This window comes from Carassius auratus, chromosome 30, assembly GCF_003368295.1.
Source record: "Carassius auratus strain Wakin chromosome 30, ASM336829v1, whole genome shotgun sequence".
Lineage (NCBI taxonomy): Eukaryota > Metazoa > Chordata > Actinopteri > Cypriniformes > Cyprinidae > Carassius > Carassius auratus.
The window spans coordinates 11465780-11480928 of NC_039272.1; the positions used below are offsets into that span (position 1 = coordinate 11465780).

Consider the following 15149-nt stretch of genomic DNA (forward strand, 5'->3'; position numbering starts at 1 on the left):
GAATGGGCAGTCTGGTTCAAGCCGACAGGAAGATGAAGTAACTGAAATAACCATGTGCTGACATTCTCTCCTGCACAGCAAGTTCAGCCTTGAACTATTGTAGATGGGCTATAGCAACAGAAGAGCACATCAGGTTCACAACATAAATCTGTAGATCTGTTTTGCCTTGTGTCAGTGGATCGGGCTGATGGAAAAGTCTTAATAGAAATGGAGCATCATTTGAATGGCACAGCCTATTTGCATATGGCTGCCAGTCAGCACAGCCACCGATTGCATAGTATTCTCTGTAGAATCTTTTGTGAAAACACAAGGCATGTCATTTCAAGCTGGTTCAATGAACGTTTCTGCCAATTTCCAACAAAGGGGAGTTGTAGATCTTGTCAGCATTGACCATAATGTCTATGGATTGTTTCCAACATCTTGTTGAATTCTTGCTGTAAAGAATTCAGTCATTAACGATATCCAAAGTTACATTGCATTTTATACATTTTCCCTGGAAATTGGACTCATGTCCTTTGCATTGATAGCGCCATGCTGACCAGTGAATTTACAGGAAATAATCAAGTGGCCACAGACTGCACAGAGTGTAATGTATATTTCTAAAGGGTTGTGCATCCAGTTTTAATGTATTTATTTTACATATATTAGACAAATTGATTTAGTGAAAGGTGCAGATTTACCTTGTTTGTTGCAAGCATCACAAAATAAACATTTTTGAGACACTTAAGTTTAGGAACCAATTCTCACATTATTAAATGGTATTAAATGGGTGATTGATTGTAATTTCACTTTTTTAACATTAGTTAGTATGTAATTTTGCTGTTTGAGCATAAACATTATTTGCAACGTTGCAGCACTGAAAGTTCAATGCAAACGGAAATATCATCTTTTAAAATTCTGGCAGTTTTAATGCTTACAAAAACGGCTGGTGAGGGGGTCCAATGAGCTTCTTCCCAGGTCTGTTACTTCAAGAACCCAGATAAACCACGCCCCCTGGAACACACAACAGAGGGGGTAAGGCCATGTTGTTCTGCTTTAGAGAAGAGGAAGAGAAATCTAGGGGTGCATGTAAAAATCTGTTCATATATGATTTGCGATTCTGTCTTCTAACGATTCTAATTGATTCATAAGTTTCAAAACCAACGTTCTAAAGCAGTGGTTCTCAATCGTGTTCCTTGGGTAGCCCTGCTCTGCATCTCTCTCTCGCTCTCTCGTTCTCTCTTTCTCTCTCTCCCTCTCTCATTTAGATCGTCAGATCAGCTCCAACTGTTCCATTTATACACTTGTTTTGACATAGAATTGAGAAGCGTTACATTTTGCTGTGCTGTATTAAAGTGTTAATCAGAATAAAAATGTATATCAAAAGCTAACAGAAGCAGTAACATTTACAAACAACTGCGTATCTAAAAGTATGAGACAACAGCAAATAAACATACATTAAGAGCCGTGCTTGCACAGGTTCTACTGTATGTGATCCTCTTCATTAATATTCTCTGTGTCTCAATTGGGCTCAAATTGATAAGCAGTATAGAGGACGTCATTGTTTACAATAGAACCGGAGCATAAAAATCATAATCATAAAACACTGAGCCAGCTAACCAATCTCAATCCATTGCGTATTTCTGAGGTGGGGGCTTCATTATAACAGGAAATAATCGAGGCGTCTGTGAGAGGAGGGACAGTTCGGTGTGAAATAAAGGTTAATTATGTTAAAAATAATGCGTAAAAAAAAAAAAAAAACATGAACACATGTTAGAACAACATGAGGAAGTGTGGGCTAAATGATGACAGATATTTACATTTTTGAGTGAACTATCCCTTTTAATGTTGGACCCTGTGTTGCAGGTCTGCTAAGCAGGATGCGGATGACGAGTACAGTGTTCAGGCAGGAGAGACCAGCTCCCAGTCTTACTATGGAGTGGCCCACGCGGTCATAGAAAGGGTGGAGAAACAGTCCACCCTACTGATCAATGGGACCCTCAAACAGTACCAGGTGAAGGAACAGTTAAACCAAACTAAACTGGCACCTCCACTGTTACATTGCACTCAGAATCCATCTTCTCTGAAGAGAGCTGTGTAGGGTTAAATGATATTTCAAGGGATTATACTCTAGAAATGGAAAGAAATCACACAGAGAGGAAATATCAAAAATTGAGTGGTTTGTATTGAATCTGTTATCCAGTTTGTGCAGTAATGGATTTCAAAAGGAAGAACAAGCCCCATTTCTTCTAATTTTCTTTTCTTCCCAACCTGATTGCTGGAGTGTTTTAAAGAAAAACTTCAGAGAGACTGTTTATCCTTTTGAAAGAACTAAGTGAGCACTTGGATTCCTGCTTTGATTCCACTCAGCGGCTGTGAAACACCATTTGTGTCTATTGTCCCATGTTGTTCAATGAACTAATTTTCTAGTTGTCTGTTTGTAATGATTTTATATGAAGTTACCGCCATATAACAAGCCTTTTGTTCAGATCCAGGGTCTCGAATGGATGGTGTCTCTGTACAACAACAACCTGAATGGTATTCTGGTTGATGAGATGGGACTGGGGAAGACCATTCAAACTATCGCACTTATCACTTATCTGATGGAAAACAAGAGGCTCAACGGGCCATACCTCATTATTGTACCGCTCTCGTAAGTCCAGCAAACAAGCTGTGAATAACGTGATAAGGTGTAATGAGGCGAGCTGCCTGATAGGATTTGCGGTGTAATGGCTTCATTAAGTAGCTAAACACTGTCACACATAGTTCGGTTGACCTCTAATGACTGAAAACACAAGAGGGATTCATGATAGTGATTTGTGATGTTGCGTTTTAGGCAACATATGGCAGCGCCTCAGGCCACTGAACCGTCTTCATATTGATCATGCATGACTGGTTGGCTGGAGATTGGATTACATTGATTCTCTGATGGCAGAGCATCTTGTAACATTATTTGTGTTGTTGGGGGTGTTTTATATTCTCATTAATGTACATTTAGGCTGTGCTAGGATATCCTTCCCCACTAATGTCACGGAGACTTCCTGTCTGTAAAAGCCACTGTGGGACATGGAGAAAATGGCCATCAGCGCTGTTTAAGCTTAAATTAATGTGATTGATTTGTGCAAGGGCCAGAAATGTCCTCAAACTGCCTCACCTCACATCCATCATTAACTCTGTTCCACGATCACACCATCACATATAATTTAGGGATGTGACTTCATTTAAAGGTGAATCAGTGGCTTCGGGTATAAAAATGACAATATTGATTTTCATTCCTCTTTTTTACAGGACTTTGTCCAACTGGGTTTATGAGCTGGACAAATGGGCACCAAGTATTGTGAAAATTGCCTACAAGGTAGCCATTGATTTTTATTATCACTGTGTTGTGTTACTGTGGACGATATTGTTTTATGATGTAATATAGCTTGAAGGTAATACAATCAGAGGTAATAACAGTTTTGTTTTTGTTTTAATTTTAATAAGGGCACACCATCAATGCGAAGGTCTTTGGTGCCGCAGCTCCGCAGTGGGAAGTTTATTGTCCTTATAACCACCTATGAGTACAACATCAAAGACAAGCAAATTCTCGCCAAGGTGCAGGCCACATATTTGCATTTCTGCATTTGCAGACACTTTTATCCATAGTGACTTACAGTGCATTCTATACATAAATAAACTAACTTTCAAAAGTTTGGGGTCGGTAAGACTTTTTAATATTTTTTATGCTCACCAAGGCTGCATTTATTTTATCAAAAATACAGCAAAACAGAAATATTGTGAAATTTTAATAGATTTAAAATGTAACTTGTATCCATTAGTCCAGTCTTCAGTGTCACATGATCCTTCAGAAAAACATTCTTATATGCTTATTTGGTGCTTAATAAACATTTCTTCTCATTTTATGCTCAGTATTTTAATGGAAATAGTGATACATTTTTCAGTATCCTTTGCTAAATAGGAAGTTAAAAAGAGCAGATATTTTCTAACGCTGTATAAGTCTTTACTGTGTTTTTTGAACAGTTAAATGCTGCCATGTAAAACTATTAATTTCTTTCTTTCTTTAAAAATAAATAAATAAACCTGACTCTTCTGAACTGAACGGTAGGGTACTTTTTATGTTCATGCATTCCCTGGGACTCAAGTCCATGACCTTGGAGTTGCTTAATGCAAAGCTCGTTCACTGCCTTTATGCTCTAATTGTTGAATCTCTTCCAATTCCCAGATTCGCTGGAAGTATATGATAGTGGACGAGGGCAACCGCATGAAGAACCATCACTGCAAGCAAGTGTTGAACACTCACTACGTTGAACACTCACTTCGTTGCTCCCAGGAGGCTGTTACTTACTGGAACACCTCTGTAGAACAAATTACCCGAGCTCTGGGCCCTGCTCAACTTCCTTTTGCCCACCATCTTCAAAAGCTGCAGCACCTTTGAGCAGTGGTTCAATGCTCCTTTTGCAATGACAGGAGAGAGGGTAGACTTATATTTCACCCTTGTAGATTTAATTGGCTCTTTTTTATATTACACTTTTATATTAATCAGTTTCTCTCTGTCATGGATTGCTCTGGTGTTTGATAGGTGGATCTAAATGAAGAAGAGACCATCCTTATCATTCGTCGTTTGCATAAGGTGTTACGTCCCTTCCTTCTGTGCCTCAGAGTCTCAGTTGCCTGAGAAAGTAAGTAGCCACTCTGTTTTTTTTAGACATTGTTGATGGTAGTAAAAATAAAAATTAAAACTAGATATGCATTTGATCTACTAAATTGAACATATAGTGCCTTGTCAAAGCAATTAAATGGTTACAATTAAAATCAAGCAATTAAAGCAATTAAATCCAGTCAAAATTCAGGATGCAAATATGTTTACTATAAATATTTTTTTTAATGGTCCATTTTTCTTGTATTTTTTGCAAAAAGAAATGTACATTATATATTCACAAAATTGTTGTATTTATTTAACATTTTTTGAAATAACTCTATATGGCATGCAATTCAGGCTATGTTGATGCATTGGCTCTTCATTTGTCACAGGTGGAGTATATCATCAAATGTGAAATGTCAGCCATCCAGAAGGTTCTGTACAGGCACATGCAGGGCAAATGCATCCTGCTCACTGATGGGTCAGAGAAAGACAAGAAGGTAAAGAGAGAGACTGTATGCTGCTGTGCAGACTGAGTAGATCTTCAGAAGTTTTTACCATGACGTGTTTCGTCCACAGGGCAAAGGAGTAGCCAAGACCTTAATGAACACCATAATGCAGCTGAAGAAGATCTGTAATCATCCCTACATGTTTCAGCACATAGAGGTATCACCATATGTTTTAGTACACTGGAGTGTTAAAATCTTTAATAATACACCCACATTAGTCGGGATACGTTTGAAAATGCTTGTTTTCCTTTATGTTTTGACTTTATCCATACAGTACTGTGACAGAATTTTAGTCAAGCGAAAACTGATCTTTAAATTTATTTTCACAATGTAATCTGAACTGTGAAAATGGAGGTTTTCGGTCATGTGATGTATATTTGACCCTTACTGGAGGTCAGGGGTGTCCATATCCTGCTCCTGAAGTGCCAGTGTCGTAAAGAGTTGATTCAGGAGTGTTTAAGTTTAGAGCTAAACTCTTGTGGACACTGGCCCTCCAGGAACAGGCTTGGGCACCCCAGTTTAAAGTTATACCGACATTGTTGAGCCTACTTTTCTTTTTCATGGTGTTGCTAAATAATAAATGTTGATTTATACAATATTCACATTAAAATCTAAGAATATTTGTGTTACTGAGAATTACATGGAATGACGATTTTGAGTGTGACCCGGACGCATCAGTGAGTGGTGGGTTAGTTTGCTAATATAGCCAGAAGAAGAAGAGTGCCAGAAGAATAGCTTAAGAATTGTATTATGTCTATTCTGTTTGTGTCATCTCGGTGAGCTTTAACTACTGTATGTTTTACACATGCACAGCGAAGGGATTTAAACCTTTTCAGACATGTCAGTGTGGATGAGCAACTTTTGGAAAAAGCTTAAAGACACTAATGTGGACATAGAGTGTTTTAAAACAAAAACGCTGTTTTCAGATATATGCAGATCAGTGCGGATGTAGCCTTAATGGTACACCGAAAAACGAAAGTTCTGCTTTAGTATTACTTTCTTTCTCCTGAAGAGCACAAAACAAGACAATAATGAAGAACATTCATGCCATGAAAGTTAATGGGGTCCGAAAACATTGGACCCCACTGTCTTTCACTGTATGGATATAAAATAACTTCTTTAGGATCACCTAGAACGACTTCATAGCTGTTGTCTTAGACCTAAAAACATGTCAACAATCAAAATGAAGCATTCAGCAATGCCATGATATCTGAAAGTGTCTATTTTGTACCTATTTAGGAGTCCTTTGCTGAGCACTTGGGATTTCCAAATGGCATTATCAATGGGTGAGTACGGATCAAATAGACCATTACTTAACCTTATCATGATGTGTTCATTCATGTCAAATGTGGATCATTAAACACACCGCAGGCCTCCTGCGCTACATGACTCAGACAGTGGAGCTGTACCACGATGAAGGCATTGACATTATAGACATGCTTTTTTCTTGTCCACCTAGCCCTGACCTGTACCGTGCCTCTGGCAAGTTTGAATTACTGGACCTCATCCTGCCCAAGCTGAAGGCCACCAATCACAGAGTGCTTCTGTTCTGTCAGATGACCTCTCTCATGACCATCATGGAGGATTATTTTGCCTACCGTAACTTCCTCTATCTGCGTCTGGATGGTCATTAATCAGTGCATTTCTTCTTTAATGATTTCCTGTCCTTCGGGAACTCAGTTCTAGGGAGTTCCAATTTGTGGTCCACCACTTTCTCTTTTAATGAGTGTGATCACACGAATAGGCTGCCCTTTCTCTTTCATTAACGTGTTTGCTGCTGGATGTGTCCTCCAGGAACTACGAAGTCTGAGGATCGTGCAATGCTTTTAAAGAAATTCAATGACGAAGGCTCACAGTATTTGATCTTCCTGCTGAGCACCAGGGCAGGAGGTCTGGGCCTCAACTTGCAAGCTGCAGACACCGTTGTGATCTTTGACAGCGACTGGAACCCCCACCAGGTTTGTGTGAATAACTGCCCAGATTAGAGAGAAACGAGACAGTTGCATGGCTAGTTTACAGCTCAGCAGTGATCTGTCATTTGTAGATCAGACTTCAGAAACATCTTGTAGTATGTGTATGTGAAATGTAACTATTAATTACAAATTTGTGACTATTTGTTGTGATTATGATTGATAAAAAAAATTGGGAAAAAATGATGCTGGAAATCGATCGTATATTTATTAAATAATTATGATTTTTTTTTGTTATTACATATTTATTATTAAATTAGATTTAAAATATATTAAATAGAAAACAATTATTTAAAATTGTAACACTATTTCACAATATTACAGTTTTTACTGTATTTTTGGTGGTGAGCAAGAGACTTATTTTCACATTTAAAAATTTTTTAATGGTAGTGTATACTTGTGAATTTCTTAATCATTAAAAAATAATTGTTCTACATATGAAAGTATACCATGAAGTCTCTCTTCAAAAATTCCCTGTAGTCTCTCAGTATGTAGTCTGTCTCTAATATAAGGCAATAAAAGTTACATACCGAATAATTTGAATAAAAGAATCAGTTTAAAATAGTTTTGAAATACAGCATCTTAACACCACATCACTTTTTCATGCCAGCTAACCTGGAAGTATACATTCTGAATCAATGTTTGAAATCTATGCATTTTTTTTGTTCATTTATAGTTAATTTATGTGTTTATCTACTGTATGTGTGGTGTTTGTTGGATGAATTATATGCAGCCGCTTGAAGTTTGGGTCTTTTCCGCACACATTTTCACAGAGGAAGCTAAATTTATTCCTCCATCTGCCTCCACAGAATAGTGATCTTCAGCCAATTTGAAATGTTTCTTTTTTAATTCTCTTAAGAACAAGTCAGAAAGAATTCCCCATGCCCCTTCTAAATAGTATTCTCTCTCTTTGATTGTAATTGATGTAAGCTTGTAATCACACAGCTGTGATTTGAATCACCAGGACTTGCAGGCACAGGACCGAGCCCATCGTATCGACCAGCAGAATGAAGTACGTGTACTGTGTCTGTGCACTGTAAACAGTGTGGAGGAGAAGATTCCAGCAGCGGCCAAGTATAAACTGAACGTTGATCAGAAAGTCATTCAGGCTGGCATGTTTGATCAGAAGTCCTCCAGCCATGAACGCAGAGCCTTCTTGCAGGCTATTCTGGAGCACGAGGAACAGAATGAGGTGAGTCACTTTAACAAACACAGATGGCTGTAAAGTTTCACTCCGACGGAATTAGACTGGCTAATTGTGTCTAGTGATGCACTGAGGTGACAATTATTGGAAAGAAGGTCCAACAGCAAAGTGGCAGATATTTTTTTTTTCTCATTTATGTGAATATATTTTTGGGCCAATTTATACTTATATCATTTGAGAGATAGGTCCAGTTGGCTATGCATATTTAAATTACTCTGCCACGTAATTGTGTCTTCGCAAAATTGATGTAAATCCAATCTACTATTGCCACGCACAAATATATAAATATGCAAATATAACAGAGTTAATTTCCGATTCGGTTAACTTGTTGAATGCTTTCTTTGCCACACATTGTAATACGTGTTGGAGTTTCACAGATTCTCCATCTGTGTGTCGCATCCATGTTTGCTCATTCGTGTGTGTATTCTGGAGCTCTCAAACGTCTGTATTCGGACACTTGTTTGGTGTGGAGTAAAGTTTATGTACTCTATGTGGCTTGAACAACCAGATGCATTTCAACTTAGCAGTGATTTGTCTTTCGTGGAGATGATTTTAGTGATTGGATTGCTGTTTGCCTCAGCATAACAGTAGTTTTCCGATCTTTAAAAATGTTTTAAGCATTAAGGGGATAGCTCACCCAAATATGAACATTTTGTCATCATTCCTTCATATCTTTTTTTCTAAACGGTAACACTTTAGAATAAGGTTCCATTAGTTAATGTTAGTTAATGTATTAATTAACATGAACAAACAATGAATAATACATTTATTACTGTATTTATTCATCTTCGTTAATGTTAGTTAATGAAAATACAGTTATTCATTGTTAGTTCATGGTAATTCACAGTGCATTAACTAATGTTAACAAGCACAACTTTTGATTTAAATAATGCATTAGTAAATGTTGAAATTAACATGAACTAAGACTTCTAAATGCTGTAGAAGGATTGTTCTTGCTTAGTTCATTAACTAATGGAACCTTATTCTAAAGTGTTACCTTCTAAACTTATATGAATTCCTTTCTTATGTGGAATAATTCCAATAAAACAATCAAGATGAAATTGAAGTGCCGACTTTAAGCTTTAATTCAAGTTGCTGAACAAAAATATAACATAAAATGCTTACTAATTACAACAATTTTTGTTGAGAATCCTTTGCAGGCAAAAACTTCCTATACTCATGCATTTCATCAGAGACTGGGTTTCCACTTTTGAGATGCTTTGCCAGCCCTTTTTTGCAGCTGACTTCAGTCTTTCTTCCTTTAGTTTTGTCTTCAGCAAGTGAAATGCATGCTCAATCAGGTTGAAATCAGGAGACTGATCAGGCCATTGCAGAATATTCAACTTTTTTATATTCAAAAACTCCTGGGTTGCTTTTACTGTATGTTTTGGGTCAAGTGTACATTTGTATTATGAAGCACCGCCCAATCGACTTTGCTGCATTTGACTGAAACTGTGTAGACAGTATATACCTATACACTTCAGAATTCTTCCGGCTGCTTCAGTTTTTTGTCACGTCATCAGTAAACACCGGTTAACCCAGTGCCACTGGAAGCCATGCATGCTCATGCCATCACACTGCTTCACCAAGTCTCACAGATGATGCTGTATGCCTTGGATCATGAGCTGTTTCTTGCCTTCTACATACTTTTTTCTTCCCATTATTTTGGTACAGGTTGATCTTAATTTCAGCTTTTCAAAGAATGCTTTTCCAGAAGTGGTGTGTCTTTTTTAGATGTTTAGAAGTCTAATCTGGCCTTACTTGCCTCTTGTGGTGAGCCCTCTGTTTATTATGTATGTATGTATGAAACACTGCTGTGATGGTGTTTGTAATACAACTGCTGAGGGAATAATGGTAAATTTACCATCATTATCTCTTCTGGCCACCATAAAACATATATCTATATTTGTTCATTCTTGAAAAGTCATTGAAAGGCAATACTGATTTAAGTATTGAAAGGCAATTACTGACATAAATTTTTAAGCTTTGACCCATAAGAGAATGCCATTCAGCAGAGGGCGAAGTCTGTTTTTCTATTTATTTTGACTGTGACAAAGGCTGAAGGAAAGGCATGCAATTTTTTTTTGGCAGAGTAGTCAGAGTGCAGTTAATTTTGAGCTGAATTACTCACGAGTACAGTACAAAGCATTTATTTGGTGCCTGGTAGCACCTGTTCTGGTGATATTACAACTTGATATTACAACTTGAAAAAGCAAGGCACCCATGTGAGATGTTAATTTAAAAATGCCAGGTTTGAAAATGCTAGTTACTTGCAAAATAAATGTGTCTTAATTATGTTTGTTGGCATATGTGTGTGTGATACCAGGAGGAAGATGAAGTTCCAGATGATGAAACTCTCAATCAAATGATTGCTCGTAATGAGGACGAATTTGAGCTTCTCATGGTAAGACTGAAATTGCACAAATTTGGCTACTTTTACAGGTGATTGACAGTAATTGCCATCTCTTTGAAAAGAAAGCCACGTGTTTTTGTGAATTAGTGCATTTTGAATCCATTTAGAATTAGAACAGGAAGTTATCAGTTACTTTCAAATTGAAGTAATCCATTAACAGCACTTTTAGCGCATGGATTTAGACCGCCGTCAAGAGGATGCACGCAACCCTAGGCGTAAACCTCAGCTAATGGAAGAGGATGAGCTGCCATCCTGGATCCTGAAGGATGATGCTGAGGTGGAGCGGCTTACCTGCGAGGAGGAGGAGGAAAAGATTTTCGGCCGCAGAGATGTCGACTACAGCGACGCATTGACGGAAAAGCAGTGGCTGAGGGTATGCTGCTTGTGTTATATTTAGCTCATTATAGTCCATGACAAACATTATTCCATGTGTTATTCTTAAACATAATCCCATCCATATGTTGAGAGCTCTTGTTACCGTAACAACAGGTAGTCTTGCGACCTTTCTAATGGTCTCTTTTTTATTCTGCATGAAGGTGCACAGTGATGACAGTGATGAGTGTTTCCAATTTGCCATGTTCAAGTTGTCAAGTTACTTTACTTAAGGTTCAGTGCTGATAAGTGTTTACCTATTATTTATATACAATAATAGTGTTCATTAATATTATGATTTTTGTGTTTAGCTTTTAATTCAGTTTTAGTTTCGACAAATTTTTGCTGAAGTTCTTCTTCTGATTTAACCACAGACTCAGAAGCATTAACTTGACCGTAAGAACTGAAATGAAGCAGTAAACTAATGAAGTGTAGACAATGATCATACAATTGTAGAGCTATTAGTATCTGTCTTATTAAAGTGAGTGTCATAAGCTGGGCCATGCAACATTTACATTGGCATCATGAACAGAAAGCTCAGCAGATTTCTGCATAGCTGGGGCAGCCATCGTTTATAAAATGTACAAAGCCCCTGTTCTTTGAATATTCATTTATAAGATATTTTGGTTAATTTGACTGTCAGCTACCAATAAGAGTGAAGTGATCTTCTGTCTGAGACTAAATATATGCCAAAGGTTTTAGGACTTAAAGAACCAGACTTAGATATAACAGTGATCAGTTTTTGGTGGGGTTTTCAAGTCACTGGCTACATTGTATGTTTTGATCAGTTGAGAGTACGAATCAAATTTCAGCATAAAAGTCCATACGAATCAGAGCAGAGCCAATATTTGCTGGCTGAGGTTGCAGCTTCAGTCTCAGTGAGGAGAGATTCATGGAACGACCCAGTTTCAACACTTGTTCAGTAGAAACAAATAGGTTCTTAGAGGTTTGACATCACTGGAGTTAAAATTAAGCTAGAAAATTGTTGTTTAAATCTGTAGAAATAGGTAGTTTTGCAATATAAATGTTTGACGTCAAAAAAAAAAAAAGAATCAAAATCAAAACTCAAAAAAAAAAGAAAATATCAAAATTTTACTCAAGATAGTGTTGAAGAATTAATGTATATATATTTTCCTTACTTCTAATGATTGCACATTATATAGCCACAAGATTCCTCTGCAAGTTTTTCATGTTCTGTAAAGGATTTTGGTTGCATTCTGTAAATTATGTATTACGTGGGTTGGAAAAGGTTTGAAGCATAGCAAACGGTGTCTATTATATTCTGAGTCTGCTCATCTTTTTTCCTCAACTTATCCTCACCATCATGTGATTTCCAAGACAACAACACAACAGCCAGGACAAATACAGCTCTTGTCTCTGTGTGACAATTCAACTCGATCAATGAACCCAACTGCATTACACTGAATCTCCCAATCCCAAATAGCTTATTTTCTTATTTGCCATCCAGACACAAATTGACTGTCCCTTACTCTAACAAGCTTCTTCCTCTGTCATTTTCTTCTGCAAACCAGTCTCAGTACAGTCCTCCTAAACTATTTCAAAGATACCCAGTGGATTGTTCCGGTCAATAATAAGTGCTGAAACTGTTTCCTTAGGGCACTGCGGTTGTTCTTTGGTGAGGGTTCGTCTGCTACAGGGTTAGGCTGGAAGTTAACAAGAGAAAAACTGTATTTGAGCACAGAGGTTGAAGGTGTAAAGCAGCAAGGGAGGTAATTATATGTGCAGCCAGTTCCTTGTAAACAGAGAGCCACTGAGGAGTAAATGTATACTGAGAGAGGAAGGAAGTTCGACACATGGCAGTCAGATATTTTGGAGCAACAATGTGGGGTCTGTTAGTTTTATGGAATGGAAAAAGACTTTGATTAAAGCTATCAGAACCACCTTGCTTTTATTGTGGCTTGACAGGTGATTTGGGCCTTGAAAATAATCTTACTTGGTGTCTCACTGTGTCTCATATTCGCTTAATCCTGATGGCAAACGAAACAGTATTATAATGTTTGCCTTTTTATTACTAATAATATAAAAGCAATTGTTATAATACTTTCTGTATACATTACTTCCTTGGTTTAACCGTTCTATCTGATTATTAGGAAAATTACTATCCGTATTAGATAGAAATGTTAATGTTTAAATAAGAGGGAGAATGTGAGCACTTGTGTGCACGCTGTCCAAATAAAAGTCAAACACATCGGCCAAGCAGAAAAACGTATCGGCTGATACCAATATTTGATAAATGCCAAACATGGGCCTATATATCGGTTGACCACTAGTATCTCCTCATCCACCACCAGTGTGCAGCATCCAGCTGGATCATGCGAAGGCAGCCATAGTGCTCCAGAATGCCCACCATACACCAGCTTATCGTGGAGAGGAGATACGGTGATGAAGTCAATCAGTAGACATGGGGATTGTTAAGAGACCATGATGGTCAGAGACCAATGGGGAAATTTGGCCAGGATGCAGAGGCCACACCTCTTCTCTTTTCAAAAGACATCTTGTGATTATTAATGACCAGGACCTCGGCTTAACATCTCATCTGTATGAGGTGCTTGTTGACAGTATAGTGTCATCATATGACTGCCGGCCATATCACCCTGTTAAATTTGTATTTAACATGTTAAATTTTAACATAATATTATATTAAACATTTGTATTTAACATGATGAAAATTCAATAAAACATTATAAGTTAACAATATAATGCTTTAGGGGTGTGACAAGATCTCGCGAGATCTGACTGGTCTCACAGGAATGTGACGGTATCCTTGTGCACACCTTTCAGATATATTTACATCACACTGGCTTGTTCATCAGTAGTTGTATGTAAGATATTTTATGTATTTCAATTTAAATATGAATGCTGCATGTTCTGCCTGTCACTTTTAAAGGTGCTTTGTGTAATTTTTAGCGCCATCTAACGGTGACCAACGCCTCAGACCCCAGCTCAGTCCCTCCCTTCAGAGAAGCTACGGTGGCCGACACAGGTAAAGATGTCGTCGGAAAAGACAGCAGAGAACAATGAGATTTCTTTACAAAGGTAAATCAAAGAATTATATTTACTTAATTATTCAATAAATCAATGTTACTGCGAATGTTAATGTACTTGTTATTGTTTACTATTACTACTACTACTAAAATTAAACAAAACATTATAATATATATATATATATATATATATATATATATATATATCATGAGAAAAATTTAAACATTTCATTGGGCCTTAAAAATTAAATTTTTGTTAAACTTTTGATAAATTTATTTGAAAGTTTCATGGTTTTAATTAATTAGACATGCTTTTTAATTAATACAATTTCATTTAACTATTTAAAATGAGTCTAGAAAAATTTAACCGAATACAGAATTATTAAAGCATAAAATTTAATAAAATAGATATTTTATTTCATAAAGAGCAAGTTGAGTTCAAAATGCACCTACTTCTTAGCGTTTTGTGTTTTTGAGTTAAATATATTTCCTAATTGAGGATTTCTTTAAAAAAAAAAAGGTGTTAAAATCTTGTCTCATCTCATTCTCTTGAACCCAGTTTCGTGTCTCGTCTCATCTCATGGGATAAGTGTCTCGTCACACCCATGTAATGGTTACATTTCCTTCAAAAAGCAGCTACAGAAAACAAGCAAAGAATATTTCCATTACCAAAGAACATCATCATTGACTCAGTCTACACTTCCGTTATAATCAGTGAAGCTGTCTACATTGTATGATGAATAAATCTTTTGTACTTACATTGCACGTACATCTGCACTTTGTTTATGATGAGAGAGTTCGCCAGTCAGAATTCACTTAGTGTGCGCTGAACAACAAATCTCAACTGTTTCTGCGATGACTCATTTGCACCTCTGATTAGCCATTGCATTCATAAGCTCAACATAATCGTGTGTGATTGGTTATAATGCCCAACACTGTAAAACACAGAAAAAGAGATATAATGGTACAAATAAGACCTTACATTTATTAGATATTATTATTATTATTATTATTAGGCTAGTAATAATACTACTACTAATAATAATAATAATTGTCTT

The 15149-nt window shown here is 36.9% G+C and overlaps 1 protein-coding gene across 1 annotated transcript in view; it reads left to right on the forward strand.

Annotated features, from left to right (window-relative positions):
* Positions 1–15149, forward strand: part of LOC113049211 (probable global transcription activator SNF2L2) — a 48726-nt gene that overhangs the window by 21118 nt on the left and 12459 nt on the right. Inside the window, 16 exon segments of the mRNA XM_074559828.1 lie at positions 1846–1993; positions 2469–2632; positions 3268–3334; positions 3463–3573; positions 4202–4282; positions 4284–4454; positions 4559–4629; positions 4631–4658; positions 5011–5118; positions 5198–5284; positions 6367–6413; positions 6587–6753; positions 6922–7085; positions 8062–8289; positions 10628–10705; positions 10884–11087. Coding sequence (XP_074415929.1) covers positions 1846–1993; positions 2469–2632; positions 3268–3334; positions 3463–3573; positions 4202–4282; positions 4284–4454; positions 4559–4629; positions 4631–4658; positions 5011–5118; positions 5198–5284; positions 6367–6413; positions 6587–6753; positions 6922–7085; positions 8062–8289; positions 10628–10705; positions 10884–11087 — 1924 coding nt within the window.